The 15110-nt window shown below is 51.7% G+C and overlaps 1 protein-coding gene across 3 annotated transcripts; it reads right to left on the bottom strand.

The window, feature by feature from the left end:
* Positions 1-939: 939 nt before the first annotated feature.
* PTGES (prostaglandin E synthase) lies at positions 940-12204 on the bottom strand. Of its 3 annotated transcripts, none has more exons than XM_065695437.1 (4): positions 12112-12204; positions 6445-6623; positions 5029-5111; positions 940-2549 (listed from the first exon to the last, which is right to left on the bottom strand). In XM_065695437.1, the coding sequence occupies exons 2-4, from the start codon at positions 6550-6552 to the stop codon at positions 2300-2302; spliced, it is 441 nt and encodes a 146-aa protein (XP_065551509.1). In that variant the 5' UTR covers positions 6553-6623; positions 12112-12204; the 3' UTR covers positions 940-2299. The 3 variants fall into 3 exon arrangements, with proteins under 3 accessions (XP_065551509.1, XP_065551507.1, XP_065551508.1); XM_065695435.1 differs by lacking the exon at positions 12112-12204 and adding an exon at positions 7005-7076; XM_065695436.1 differs by lacking the exon at positions 12112-12204 and adding an exon at positions 6872-6926.
* Between the last annotated feature and the right edge of the window lie 2906 nt (positions 12205-15110).

Raw genomic sequence — 15110 nt, 5'->3', positions numbered from 1 at the left:
TGCTGAGCTTGAAAAAAACACAGACCCCTCCTTTGCAAGTCTTAAACACAGGAATGAGAGCAACCACATCTTACCTGACCTTCTCCAGCCCTCCAGGATTTAAGCACCAGCTTGGCTCCAAAGGCAAGAAGCACCCAGCTGAGTGCAGGTGGGATGCAAAGAAAGCTTGCTGGGACAAAGCATCTCATATCATTAAATGCTTTGGGGGAAGCTGGGATGGAGGAGATTTGGGTAAACATCAAGCTTTGTAGCAACTTGCTTACTCTAGGAATGAAAACCAAACAGAGCTGCTTCCCATCCCTCCAGCTCTGCTGAATTTAAAGGATCAGCACAAATAATGCACACCTGGGAAAGAGCTTTCTCTGGGGGGCAGGTGAGTCCAGAGGAAAGGGATGCCTCTTTAGAAGTCCCAGGGTACTGCAGGCTCTGCAATGGGATTTAGCAAAGTGCTTTGCAGCTGTGGAGCCATCCTGCTGGGCTGGACCCAGCTGCTACCCAGCTGCATCTACTGCTCCCGAAGGAAGGATGTATCAGAGCACAATGATTTGTTTTTATTGGGAATATTTGCTTCCTGCCACCAGGATGCAAGTGCAAGAGGGGGTTGAGACCTTGTGCACCATGTGAGGCAAAAAAGGCTTGTTAAGAGGGGGACATGTTACCCAGCATCTGCTGAGGCAGTGTAAATGAGACGTGGCCAAGAGCAAAGTGCTGAACCTGCAGTCCCGTCCACCTTCTACATGTGGCAGGCTCTGTGTCCCCCATGGGGATCAAGAGTTCCTGGTGCAGGAGGTGCTGCCCAAGCTGGGCAACAGCTCAGAGCATCAGGCTGAGCTGGTGTTTCACCCCGTGCTTTGTGCATGCAGGCACTCAGTAAGAGCATCTCCAAGGAGTTAAGTGAACAGCTTTAGTGCTTAGGACAGCTGGAAGGGCAATTTTCTGGTTTCCCCCTGTGATCTCAGTAAACCTCTGCATTGCCCTCAGAGGCAGGAGGCACTGAACAGCAGAGACTTCCTCCTGCCTTGTCCTCCATAGGGCAAGGTGTGCTGCCTTTGCCTGGACCAGCAGCAGAGGAGCTCACGAAGGTTTCTCACCCTGCAATACCATGGTCCCAGCCTCTCCTCTCCAACATGACAGCTTTCAGGTAACACCACAGAGCAGAGGTACTCGTCCCACTGGGTGGTTCAAAGCCAGTCTGTTCATTTCCAGAGCTGCTCCCTGCAAACACCAGCTAACGCAAGCTGTGCACGGCTTGGCAGCAGTGGACAGCAGGAAACAGCTGAAAGAAAACACCCCCAAAGCGGTCACGGCACATTCCCGAAATAGCAGTGGCCATTCTGCGGCCAGAGAAAGGCTACAAACAGAGGGAGAGAAGTTCCCTCTGCTGCCCTGAGAGCGTTTTCAGGCATCAGCGGGTTGTGGACGCAGATACTGCTGTTGGGAGAAAGCTGTCTGCAAACTGCAAACCCCCTGTTCGGTGTGAGCATCTCAGTATTTCCTGAAGTCCCAGAGCTTTGTTTCTGGCTCTCTGTGGGGTGATTCCTGCCGGCTGCTCCAGGCACATCCTCCTGCATCTTGCCATGGTGAGACCGAGGTGGAAAAGCCACTGCTGCTGGTGGCTGGGAGCTGCTGAACACCGGCTGTGGGGTGTCCTGGCTGGGACAGGCAGGTCCTGCCTGCAGCAAGGCTCCCTGGCGGGGAGCTGAGTCCTGTGGTGCGAGGCGAGGCAGGGCTGGGAGCACAGAATGCTTCGGTGGCTTCACGTCACCCCTGAGGTTTCAGCTTCCATGTCACACTGCCTGGCAGGCACCTACCCCTGTCCTACAGGATCCCCACTCCCACAAACCTGCATGGATGGGCAGGAGAAAGGCGGCTGGTTTATAACCTCTCTCTACTGACCAGGAGGTTTCATGAGACCCTCATGATTTTCACTTCCTGATTTATGGGGTATTTGTAACCAAGGGGAAAAGGGCACATCTGCCCCTTCTCAGTTCTGAATGCAGTTGGGCCAGAAAACCTTCTTTCTGTCAATGAACCCCTTCCTCGAGGGGTAGTGCAGGTGCTTTCCCCTCCCACCCTTGGCAGGAGTAAGAGAAAGGTGCCTCCACCTCCTCTTCGTGCTCCACAGGGAGAGGTGCCCCTTCTCTCTGGTGACTTCCCTGCTCAATTTCAACAGCATGGGGACATACCACGTGCCCACACACACAGACACATGCCCACTCACACATGCACTACCCAGTCCAGCTGGGGAAACCAGCAGAGTACAGAACAAAGGGGTCTGGATGGTTGGTCCCGCTGGGTGTTACCAGTATGGGGTGGTGGCAAGGAGGATCTGCAGAGCCATGGAGAAGCAGGGCAGCTGTGCTACCCCATAGGCCACGGAGCGTGTGGGGGCCTTCAGCTTCAGGAGGTAGGCGATGGTGTGGATGATTCGTCCCACACAGAAGATGAAGAAGTGGATCCTGGCCACTGCGGGAGTGGGATCCAGCAGGGAGTAGATGGCTCCAAGGAAGAGGAAGGGAAAGATGTTCTCCATGTCATTTCGGTGGGCCCTGAAAGGGGAGATAGGGTTATTCCTTCCCACTAGGCTTTCCTGCTATCTCCCCTTTACATGATAAAAGGTGGTTCCCCTACTGTGGCTTCTCCAGAGGAGGAGCTCACAGGATGGGAGGGTTCATGGCTTCACCCCTCTCCCTAAGTCCATCCAAAAGGGACTGAGGAAGAGCACCATGAGCACTCCCTGCACTGTACCAGCAGCATCTCCTTAACTGGACCGTAGCCACGTTGGAGGGACCACAGTGGCCACGTGATAGCATATTGGTACTTGTGGGTCCAAACCCTGTGCTCCATCTGAACAAGCACCTGCCTGGGTGTCACAACATCAGGATCTGATCATTCATGTAGGTTGTGTCGCTTGTCCACCAAGTACCATCCTTAAAAACCAGTCCTCAAAGCAGCAGCCTGTCCTAAATCCTCCCACCACCTCTGCCTTTCCCTCTTTTGTTCCCTTGCAATGCAAGACCCGCTTTCTGCGGCACAGGGCCCCACGGGGGGGTCTTACAGGCCATGCTTTTGTTGATGGGGATGGATCTGGGCTGAAGAGTGACCTAGTCACGAGGCTCAGTTGCCTTTTCTCGGATATCTCTGAAGGTCTGAGAGGCAAGGCCAAGATAAAATTGTAAGCAATTTCTTCCCTGAAACAAAGGCCATGATGCCAAGGTGCTGCACAAGCTGAGATGTGGCCCAGAAGTTTTAGGGCACTCTGTCACAGCTCATTAGGGCAGACAAAGCCTGAGATAGACCTGGCTGAAAAATGGCTTTGGAAAAGAAGAGAGAGCTGTGTTTTAAGCCTCTTCTCCTGCCTCTGGTGTCAGACCTACAGAGCAGTTGTCCCTGTGTTCACCAGTATGGATGAATTGGCCTAGAAGAGACACTAAAGTGAGTCCTGCTGTTGTAGCAGCCATGCCAGGAGGACTCAGTGCACATGAACTGATCAGAACCTCGACACAGAGAACCCCTGCCAAGAGGAGAGGGGAGGAGCAGGAAGCCCTCTGCTCCTCTTGGCCAGACAGTCCCTGGGCAGAGCCAGCCCCTTGCCAGACACAAGGACAGGCTCTCCTGCTCACAACCCCCTTCACCTCCCAGCCCAGGGTCCCGCCTGCCTTCCCAAGCCAGCATCACCTCTGTGGGTACCACCATAAACTGCTCCCTCAGCCCAGCCAGGACTGTAGTGATGAGCACAGTTTCCTTTGGTGTCAGCCATGCTAGGAGAGGGTGGCTGATGGACATCCACTGCCCCAGCCAAACCAGCCCCAGGGACTCCGAAGTTCAGCAGGGATGGAAGAACAAACGGAAGAACAGGGAGGAGAAAGGAGAGGAAAGAGCTGAGATGCAGCCAGGGGCCTCTCTGCGAGGCAAGGGGGAAACCTCCCTCCTGGCTGCCACTTACTCTCCCCTGCTCTGCCCCTGCCTAGCAGCCCAGCCATGGCTCTGCTCCCACACCAGTAATGCCTGAGGAGAAAATCCAGCATCACCCTTGATCAGGGGAAACACCTTGGGTTTAATCTGCATTCCCTGCGGCGGAGCACTTTAACTGTGCAGTCAGATCCCAGACTGCTCCAGGCCTTCACTGCAGCTCTGGTTATTTATTTTTATGGAAGTTTGTCTTTTTCTGACTAATCAAAAGAGGACCATTATTATTATTATTGCTACCATTATTTTCTTTTTCCTAGCAAGGAAGCAGCTTGTTTGCCATCCTCCTTCCTCTGGAAGCCTGGGGATTAGGGGGCACTGGATGTTTTTGAAAGCAAAGCTTGCAGGTAGTGAGAGGTGAGTGGTGCAGTCTCCGACCTGGGGCAGAGCTGGCAGCCAAGGGCTAAGTGATGGCAGGACACAGCTCCAGCCCCTTTCTTGCAGATCAGCTGAGATCCAGCCCAACACTTGGGGTACCTCCTTCTGGGTAAGGGGGATGGCAAACCAAGCCTGGGGCTTTATGACCCCATGTTTTACCTCTGAGGAAATGTAAGCCTCACAAAGGAGGGGGAAGATTCAGAGCTTGCCCAATTCAGGAGGAGAACTTGCTACAATCATTCCATACTCTCCCTAAATCCCCCCAAAAGGGCAGCCACATGCAGCCTTGGGACCAGTCACAGTTCCCTGTCCAAGCTGTGCAGGGATCTGGGGGGATTTGAGGTCCTGTTGGAGCAAGACAGAAGGAGCTTTTGGGCATGGGTACTGGAAGAGACCTTGAGCTTGCAGGACTTCGAGCATCTAGGAATGAGCTTCTGTCAGAATCGCCTATTGAACCCAAACCTGAGTCCTTCCATGTGTCCTTGCTCCCAGTGCATGCAAGGCTCCCATTAAAGATTAAACTGCTCTAATGTGCAGGGTCCCAGAGCTGAGCTCCAGGCATCCAACCCGTCGAGGTAATTACCTAATTAATGAGCCTGCTAGCTTCCCACTGCTGCGCTGCCAGCAGCTGCCAGGGACATCCCTGCGGCACAGGGAATGCCAGCACTGCCAAGTACTCACCTGCGGCACCGCTCCACGTCGGGGTCCTCACGGTAGTACTGCAGCCCCCCATTGCGCAGCGCATCCTCTGGGTTAGCAAATGCCTGCAAGAGAGAGTCCGCATTATATATATTTTAACATCTTTAAGACCTGTGGGGATTTCTTCCTGCAGCAGCTTTTTACCACCCTTCACAAATATAAGAGCAACTGCACTTCCGTGTGCACAGCCCTGGGGGTTAAACTCTGAACCTCCCGAGGTGTTTTCCTTATCCTCTGGAAAACCCAACTCTGCCCACCAAGCAGGTCCCAAATTGGGGGCTTCAAGGAAGCTCCGGCCTCATCCCTGTCACCTTCTCCCCATTAAACCCAGAGGCTTTGCCAACTGCTGGCACAGCGTGCAGACACTGACTGCAGCACCCAAAGCATAACCAGGACTGACAGATTAGTTCACCCTACCAAGAAAGAATATTCCCTGGCTGACTCTTTGGCAGCGATACCGTGACTGAAACAGGCCCCAGGGAAAGTGGATACTACGCTAATCAAGTTACAAACAAAAATGACTTATACGAGCTCCCCACCTATGCTCAGAAGCTGTTCTTCAAGGACCTAGTTACAAAAGACAGCTCCACTTTGCAGCCTGGGAAGGACCCTGGTGCTTTCTTCAATCATGTTACAAACCCAGACTGTCCCAGGGCTGGAGGATCAGTTAGAAACACAAGGGGAGAACCTAAACCATCAGTTACAGTGATGCTATTGCACAGGGATATCTCTTTGTATTTTATCTAACAACAGAATCCTCTCCTTCCTGCTCTACTGATGCGGTCAGGAACTCCTCAAATACTTTAAAACAGATTTTACAGACGAGTTCAATTTGGGTGCAGGTAATAAAAAGCCGAGTTAACGCCGTAACCTGACTGCAGCTAGAGCTCCCAGTCCTCCCTGTATTTTCCCCCGTGTCCAAGAACCATTTCCTTCAGCTATTGTTTTTATTCCCCACGAATTTCTGCTCTCCTGGAGCATTCACGCAGCCTCTGAAAGCTCAAAAGCTTTCTGCTACATTGCAGGATTTCTTCTTCAACCTCTTGCTCCCCTCTCCTTTTCTTCCAGACACGGCAAATGAACTGTAAACAGCCTCTGCAGAAGCAGCTCACCTGCATGGCACTTTATAGCTGAAATTAGTATTTAGATTGGGATTCAGAAATTATAAACATCAAGCTCCAGATGGTAGAAGCAAACAATGAAGAGCCAAAGAGAAGCAAGATATTTATCTGCTGCGGCTATGAAACATGGTTTGCTTTCAATTTAAGTCAAAGAAAACTCAGCTTGCTTCAGGAAAACTGTGTCGGCCTTTACAGGAATAGAAGAAGAAAGAAAAGCTACAGAAATCCAAGGGAAAAGGCAGAAAGAGAGAAGAAGGAAAAGGAAACTGGATCTTACCTTCTTTCTGAGTCTCACTTGTCCTGTGATGATGGCAACGACGTACATTTTTAAGATCAGGATTGTGCTGTAGAAGGTAAATGACATGAACACTTTGTTTTCCATCATTCTGGAAATGCCGCTCGGTCGCCTGCAGCACTCACAGCTGGTGGGGATCTCGCCTGGGCTGTGGGAGGGCTCTGCGGGAGAGAGGGCAGGAACAGCCGCATTTAACACAAGTCACCACCGCTCCTTCAGCTGAAGCCCACAACCCCTGCACACCCCTCCCGGCTGATGTGGCACAGCTGCGTCTGCTCCTCACACCCTGCCGCAACCAGATCCACAGGGATGTGATGCCCCAAGCTGGGATACAGCCCCCTCGACTGCGTGGGCCAAAGCTTGAGCTCTTGGCTCCCTAAACCAGCCCACCACGATCCCCCTGTTCCACCTCCCCTCCTGTTTGTGAGCAGTGGGACGGAGCTGCACAGAGCATCCGTCACCCAGCCAGGCTCTGCTCACCCTCGACACGAGCTGATCAGACCTGGGAAGAAGGAGGAGTCATGAAGAAGGTAGGCACCTACCTCAGCCACATCCAGCCCTGCGCTCCCTCTGTCCCTGATCCTACAGCCCACCCATCAATGGCAGCGCTCCCAGTACTCCCCAGTCCCGCCCAGTGCAAGCTGAGCGCTCCCTTGGCAGCCAGCCCTCCCCTGCACAGCCACCTGCAAGAGGTATGGGGCACAGAGGACAGCGCCATCCCTTGCCCCACCAGTGCCCATCACTGTGGGGCCTGGGCTGCTCCTGCATCCCCCGGCTGGGAGTGACCAGCTGGAAGCACAATCATGCGGGTCCTCAATGCCCCAAACCTGCAAACAGCAGCCTCTCCAGCCCCAAACACTGCTGAGGAAAGAGTGGGATGTAAGCATCTGCAAGCCCCCTGCTCTTCCAATGCAAAGCTTTAACTCCTTCCTCCCCAGCCCTTTTTGACGTCTTAACTGCCACTGAGCAAAACTAATCCTGACCTTTCCAAGAAGGATCAGAATAACCCAAGAGGAGCATCGCGCTCAGCCCAGGACAAGCCCCGGTCCTGTCATTACAGACCCTGTTGCACAAGAACAGGTTTGTCCTCAGCAATGGGGTGTTGGTGGCACCCACTCCCAGGGAGAACAGCTACAGGAGCCTTTGTCCTGAGGCGCTGGTGTGAACTTAAGGCAGCCCCATGCTCTGGGCACAGCAGCCCTTGGCCCGGCTGATCCAGGAGGAAAGTTGATGTGAGCACAGGTGGGGTTATTTGGACAGATCCGGAAGGATACCTGCTCCTGCTCGGGGAGCAGCTGAGGATGAAACCAGTCACCTCCCCGTCTGTTCAGTGTTATCCCACCAACCCTGACCAGTGGCTGAGGGATGCCACAGGCTGGCCCCTGCCTCTGCCTCCTTTCCATTTGCCTCTGAATCTCTTTTGCCACGGCTGTTCTGCCCTGATGCTGCAAACCCAAAGCTTATTGTAATGCACCGCCTCAGCCCCATGACACTGAGTGTGCAGAGAGCCTCTGAAAACCCCAAACACTGGGTTTCAAGTGAGAGGTACTTACAGCTGGTCACCACCACCCTGCAGAACAAGTCCTGGCATAGCTCAGCTGTGAATGTCTCCACTGAGCTGCTTCCCCAGGGGTGGAATGGGGACACCAGGACACACAGCAGCTATATGGATTCAAACACCATGGTAAGAGCTTGAGTGTTCACCCTGGACCCCAGCCATGTGCTGCCACCAAACCCACACACATCTCCCTGGAGCTCAGCAGGGTTTTATAAACATAATGCTAAGAATAAGCTAGGAATAATGCTAAGAATAAGCAGTCGATGGCAAAGCCACATCCCAAACACTGCTCCCTCTCCCATCTCCCCTCTCCATTGCTGACAGGGAGCAAACCCATAGCAGAGAAGACCCAGGGAGTGATTCAAGGGCCTGACCAGCCCTGCAGCAGGTTTGAGGCTTTCTCCAGCAGCCCCTTCCCCAGCTCTCCTGGGAGCCTGGAGCCAGGGCAGGCAGCCAGACCCTTCATCACCCCCTCCATGGAGCTGTTCCAGTTGTTACCAGCTGAGGATCCAGCCCATGGGCACTTCACCAGCGAGACCTTTCTCCTTCGTGCACCTTCTTCCCCTCCGGAGCCAGGCAGCATGCCCCGCTGAGCAGCAGGAATACACACAAACTCAGTACCACCTGCAGACAAGCCAGGACTAATCCTGCTGGCCAGACAGACTTTCTCCTCAGCATTATTCAAACACTGGCAGGAAGCCCTGGACACTTTGCACCAGCAACCAGCGCAGATTTAAATGGCAAAGAGTGATCAAGAGGCACAGTTTGTTTAGGCATGAGCCCATGGGGTACATCAGGTATGGGTGTTGCATGTGCTGGGAAGGCTCTGTGGGGTATAAAACCCATGTGGTTATGCATTTCAAACCCTTCCATCGTTACACAGAGCTGAACTCCAATGGGGGAGGCCAGTGTCTGTCAGCAAAGAATCTACATGAATGGGGATGGGGGGTGGAAGCTGCTTGTAAAGGCAGGTATAATGCTCCTAGGATCCCAACTCCCACTTGCTTTCTCAAGCTTAGGGGTCTCACGCTAGGTAGGACACATCCGCAGTCACTTCCTGGCTTTCCTGCCCTAAGGCAATGCAGCTGCCAGGAGCAAGTTCAACCATCCCATTAATTTGGGTGGAAGCAGCCTGTTAATATTAATTGTTTGATGCTCCTCCATGGATCACATCCTGCTGGGACAGAGCTGTTGCTTGAAGGAGACCAGGTCCTAAGGGCAATACGCCTTTAAACTACAAGCCATCTCCTAAGGCTTTTGGCACAGGTCTCTACCCAGGACAAGACTCACCCAAACCCAACGCTGCAAGGAAAAGCACTGCATTTTGGGGAGAAATGATCAAGAGTCAGGATCAGATTTGAAAGATTTAGTCACCAGGTTAGGCTGACCCCAGGAGCTGGGGGGAGAGGATGGAGGGATTTGCTGGAAAAGGAAGTGAACTGCAGCAGGCAGAAGGAATGAAAAATCCATGGGAGATGCTTGAGAAAAGAACTTTAAAATAGAAACCTCTAATAACAACCGTGCTTTGGAGAGATTATGGAATAAAAATCACTCTCAGTTCCCACATGGGCTGCCATTTATTTGACCAGCTGAACTGCACTGCAGTATTATAGCTACATGCTACTGCTATGCTGGGGAATTTCCTGGGGGCAGCTATACAAGAGGGTTGGTTGTGTAATAGATGTTTGCCAGTGGAGCACAGGCACGTATGCTAGGGTGGCATGGCCTGGGCTCCAACCTAATCTCAAAGGGCAGCACATGCTTTGGGCAATTACAGCTCAGAATTCCCAACATTTTCCCACGAGCAATTACATCCCGCGGCACAGGCTGGGCAAAGAGCCGGAGGGGACCACTCCAGCCTGGAGGAGCCAGGCAGGCGGGTGGCACTTCTCCAGCGTGCTCCCACGTGCTGGTGAAGAAGGTACAGAACCCAGTTGGGATTTTGCCTGCCCGTGGCTCCAAGCAGTGCTGAGCCGTATTCCTGGCTTGTTCGGATGCTGCCCTGGGCGCTGGTGCCCTCCTTCCCAGCCATTTCTTCCTGCTGTTTCCAGCACGGAGCCTCAAAGCCTGCAGACATGCCCTGCCCCAGTGATCACTTGCCCTGGGAAATCAAACTGCCCACGGGAGGTTGTGCTGCGTTGGCTCGTCAAGCACAGCCACGTTTTCAAGTAAAGGCATGAGCAGGTTAGCTATTTATTAAAGAGAAAGGTGCTCCACCTGCGTTCACTCCTTAGCCTGCAACAAAAGTCACATCACTGTGACGCACTTTCTACCCCAGATGAATGAAATCCCGTTGCTTCACCTGCAGCTCCCCATCTCCTGAAACAAATGGGATGCTTCAGCCTTTGGCAAACTCGGGCAGATTTTGTCTGGTTCGCATTTTAAAGTGACTGTACTGGCTGAAGCTCTCTGAGAGGCCTCGGGCAGGAGGAATGTAGGATCAGGCTCTCCAAAATAGTCCTTCAGAAGGCCAGATGCCTGCAGCAGGAGGAATCCAGCAGGAGAGGCCCCGGGGAAGGGGCAGGGGTGCAGTGGTTCTGGGTCTCAGGCACAGAAGAGGAGCAGAGGAAGCTGCTGTTCCTCAGCCAGCCCCTGACAGGGATCAGGACCAGGGCCAAGTGAGAGGCGGTGGCACATCCTCCTGCCTCCTCCCTCCAGCTCCATCCACCCTTCCTGCCTGCTCCCAGGACTCTGCCCTGCCACAATCCTGCCCCAAGATATCATACCCACCCTGGCTGCAGGGAAGTCACCATGTCCCCTGCTGCCGTGACAGCAAGGAGACACTGCAAGAGAGGCCATCAGAGCATGTGGGAGGCAGACTATTTTCTCTTATTCTGAGCCTCACATGGATTCATGCCTGGGCTTTCTCTTAGAGGAAAGAATTCTTTGGCTACGCTGCTCTGTGCCTTCAGAGGTGCAACCATGCTGGGAGAGGGGCTGAGGGAAGTTATTTCTGCTCTCCGCTGCTTTCTCCTTCGGATCCAGCTGGCTTAAAGGGTGGGTTTAGGGCAAAGCTGCACCTGTCAGTGGTGCCATGGGGCAAAGGTGGGAGACAGCGGTCAGGGTTTGGAGAGTGGGGGAAGCCAGCGTCTCTCCCAGCCACAACACAGCAACTCGTGATGTCTTTCTCCTCCCAAGAACGAGATCCCTGTAAACAACAGGCAAAACCCACTTATGTTATTGCCCAAAAAGAGGGAGTTTCCCCTCCAGACTGGGAGAGAAGAGAAACAAATCTTGCTGCCAAAATATTCAGAATTGGAAAACATTTCCTAGGCTTCACGCATTTGGAAAACTACAAAGTAAATACGGATTCCCTGGTGGAATAGTCTTGAGCAAAAACAAAGGTAAAGGATGCTGCATGGTGCTGCTGTGTTATGGAGAAATGGGAATCAGGGCATGTTTTACAGCATGAAGAGCACTGGCTCACTAACAAGGCTTGGAGACAAAGCAGATGCGGTCCCAAATTTCAGCCTTATGGAGACCTGGCGTTCAACAGCAGATGAGCAGCTTCAAGGAGAAAAGCAGGAAACAAAAACCAAGATGACCCATCTCTTTCTCAGTGCCTGACCAAGGGCTGTGATCTTTTGCTATGCAGATCCACAGGGCTCTGCTTGCAATGGGGTGTCCAGTTTAAGAACAGAGACTTTTTTAGCTCCTGGGCTGCTAACCCTGCTCTGAAACCTATGAAGACCAGCAGGCTTCAGAGCTCACCTATTCTAAAGTCTTTTAAGTCCTGTTTTTAACTGAAAGGCTTCAAGTTGTCACAGAGGTACAGAAACACAGGACAAGAAGGAATGGAAAGGTCAGTGTTCGTTACCTGTCCCTGACCCCGGAGGAGAGTGGCTACACCGTCCTGGTGAGACCAGCTCTAAAGGAGAACCTTTCTTCATGGCCTTGCCATAGAGCTTCACACACCCCAAAGCTTTCCAAATCAAAGAGCTTATTTTTACACCCCACCCTCCCCCCCCCCAGGTTCTCTGCATCCCCTCCATCATCCTTAGGTTAAACAGCAGCATTTCCTCCCACCCTTCCTCATAGGTCATGATTTCTAAATCTCTTTATCACCCTGTTTATCTCCCAAATGCTCTCACTTCTCCAAGCAAGGTCCTCAGCAGGAGGGTGCCTGGGCTTCCTGGGGCGGCAGAGCAGAGCCTCTGACTCAGGCAGCAGTCAGAGCTTCTCGGCAGTTTCAGGTTTTCTGAGTCACTTGTCAGCCCATAGCTATGCTCCAGCTGCATGTTAAAACTTTCCCTTTCTTTTCCCTGCAAGGGCTGACGCACGCCACTTCTGTCGGGCTTGCTTCTGCATCTCGGGAGCCAGGAAGAAGGTGGTCCAGGTCTCAGCTCTGACATTTATCTATAAACACACCCCTCCCAATGCTAAAACACCCTCCCCATAATCAGTCTGGAAAACAAGGAGTAATTTAACTGCATTGTTTTACCGCTCCCATTGCCTGGAAGTTTTTTTTACTGTGCTGCGCTGTTGTCTCAGTTATCCTCTTGCTAACAGCGATGGGAGCACTCACAGAGACTAAGCCAGGCTGCAGTCACATCCTGGGGCAGCGGAACTGGGTATAAGGAGAAGAGAATGAAGCTCACAGGCTCTTGCCTGGACGTCAGAGCAGGGATTACATACCCTGTGCAATGCAACACCTACTGCACTTGAGACTTAAACCAGTGCATGGTTCCCAAACCCACAGTGAGCAAACGGGAAGGAATATAGGACCATACAACCTCCCAGAGAGTGATCCCCTGACTTTATCAAGACCAGAATTTGGCTTGAATGATGCAAGGAAGTGGAGGAACATCTCCATGGTACTCTTGGGCTAATTACCCTTAGATTTCTTCCCTGCCTGAATGATCCATTAGCAGGGCTCTAGGAACCTTTGATTGCTCTCCTGATTTTAGGGTATATCCTCATGTCCATGATGTGTGCCCAGAAACCTGCTCCACCCCGTGTTTATGCAACCCCCCCGAGGAGATATGTGCTCATTACAAATATTTATAAAGCAGCAGAATGCATCTCTCCAGCACACCACGTTTCTGTTAACAGTGCCATCAACTCAGCCAAAGCTGAACAAGAAGCGGTCCCCCTTTAGCAGGAGAGAAGCTGGATCCAGGTGGAAAGGGCATAGGGACAGGAGGCTATGGGATGCTTTGGATACATTAGCAGGGCTAGAGGTGTCCCACAAGGAGAGTTAGGGAACAAAAAGGGGTAGGGAGCTGTGCTGCACTGAACCACACTGGGGGATGTTTGTGTGTGTTTGCTGGTAGAAGCAAGCTGCTGCTCTTGCACAGGAGCAGGGATTCGGGCTGTTGGGCACACTGTGGTTTCAAGGTAGCACATGCCTCTGTGGTAGCTAGAAATCAGCCGAGGTTCTCTGGTCTCACACACCCTGGTTCAGCCAGTCTTCAGAGGATGGAGATTAATTTAAGCTCTGAATCACAAGGTTTAATTCTCTTTCTTGCTAATTTGTTGTCATACATGACGGTAATGCTTGATTATTACATGCGTCAAGTCACTGTCCAAACTGTTAAAATTAAATTACTTCCTGGGGCAACAACTCTGTAATGAAACACGATTTAAATTAAGATTATGATGATAATAGTAATAATAATAACAATAACCTTTTTATGGGATCTCCTTCTCCTCTTGTTCATGTCACAGTGAGACATGCAGAGGGGTAGGAAGAACAGTTCTTGCTCAGCTTTGACTAGCATATTCCTCCTTCAATACAAGCCTGTAAAATCACCTCTTACTCAGCTTTACCACAGTCTCCTTTACTTTCATCTCTCTTCAAAGGAGATTCCTCCATGCTTTTGATTATCCCAGTCATACTTTCTTATTTCCCTCCAACACTGAAGCGAGCAGATGACCAGCACATGACTGCCGACTCCTTTCACCCTTTGCACTCCAAATGTCCTTCGGCCTCCTAATTGCTCATTTTTCTTTTAAATGCCACAAGTCCTCACTGCGGGGTCCAGGATGACTCCACACTGAGTTATTTAGTCCTCTGGAGGGGCTACTCCCAAGCTCAAGGAATTCCAGCTATGTTCTTACAGAAGACAGCCCTGGGACATGCACTCCACAGCCATCCAGGATAGATCTGGCTTGCTCATCTCTGTTCCTTCGGGGCCTTTCTGTATCCTCTCGCACAGTCTCCTCTCTGTCTGTGCTATTAGCATGGACTTCACATTGTTCTTTGTAGAGCACGTTTATTCTCCTGTTTTCAACTCATTCCAGCTCACTGTTGGCCACAGGGCTTCCAGCTCTCAAAAACACATTTTAACAATAGAAACTGAATCCTTGCATGCAGTCTTTTATTTTAGCAAAGCATATTTTTCTTCCTCTTAGATAAAATACCTCCTGAGAAAAAAGAACCGAATGCTTTCAGATCCTTTCCCGACCTTCTGTCCTTATTTAACATTGATGAATCTATATGGGAATGATGCTTTCCAGGTTGTTCAGAATAAGATGCAAGGCATAAATTAAGGGGTTCTCATAGGGCACTTCAGCTGGACACTGCAGAAGTGAAAGAATTAAATATCTGTCAGCTGCTCCTGCTTAAACAGAGGGAGACGTTTCTGAACACTGAGACCTAGTGACAACTGTTCACTGATCTGTTTTCAGTGCGAGTCTTGCATCTGGGGAAGAACAACCCCATGTACCAGTACAGGTTGGGGGTTGACCTGCTGGAAAGTAGTGAAGGGGAAAGGGACCTGGGGGTCCTGGTGGATAGGAGGATGACCATGAGCCAGCAATGTGCTCTTGTGGCCAAGAAGGCAAATGGCATCTTAGGGTGCATTAGAAAGGGAGTGGTTAGTAGGTCAAGAGAGGTTCTCCTCCCCCTCTACTCAGCCTTGGTGAGGCCGCATCTGGAATATTGCGTCCAGTTCTGGGCCCCTCTGTTCAAGAAGGACAGGGAATTGCTTGAAGGAGTCCAGCGCAGAGCCACAAAGATGATTAAGGGAGTGGAACATCTCCCTTATGAGGAGAGGCTGAGGGAGCTGGGTCTCTTTAGCTTGCAAAAGAGGAGACTGAGGGGTGACCTCCTCAATGTTTACAAATATGTGAAGGGTAGGTGTCAGGA

The sequence above is a fragment of the Lathamus discolor genome, chromosome 15, assembly GCF_037157495.1.
Source record: "Lathamus discolor isolate bLatDis1 chromosome 15, bLatDis1.hap1, whole genome shotgun sequence".
NCBI classification, from domain to species: Eukaryota; Metazoa; Chordata; class Aves; order Psittaciformes; family Psittacidae; genus Lathamus; species Lathamus discolor.
Note: the sequence above shows the minus strand (reverse complement) of the source record. Positions and strands in the feature narration are given on the sequence as shown.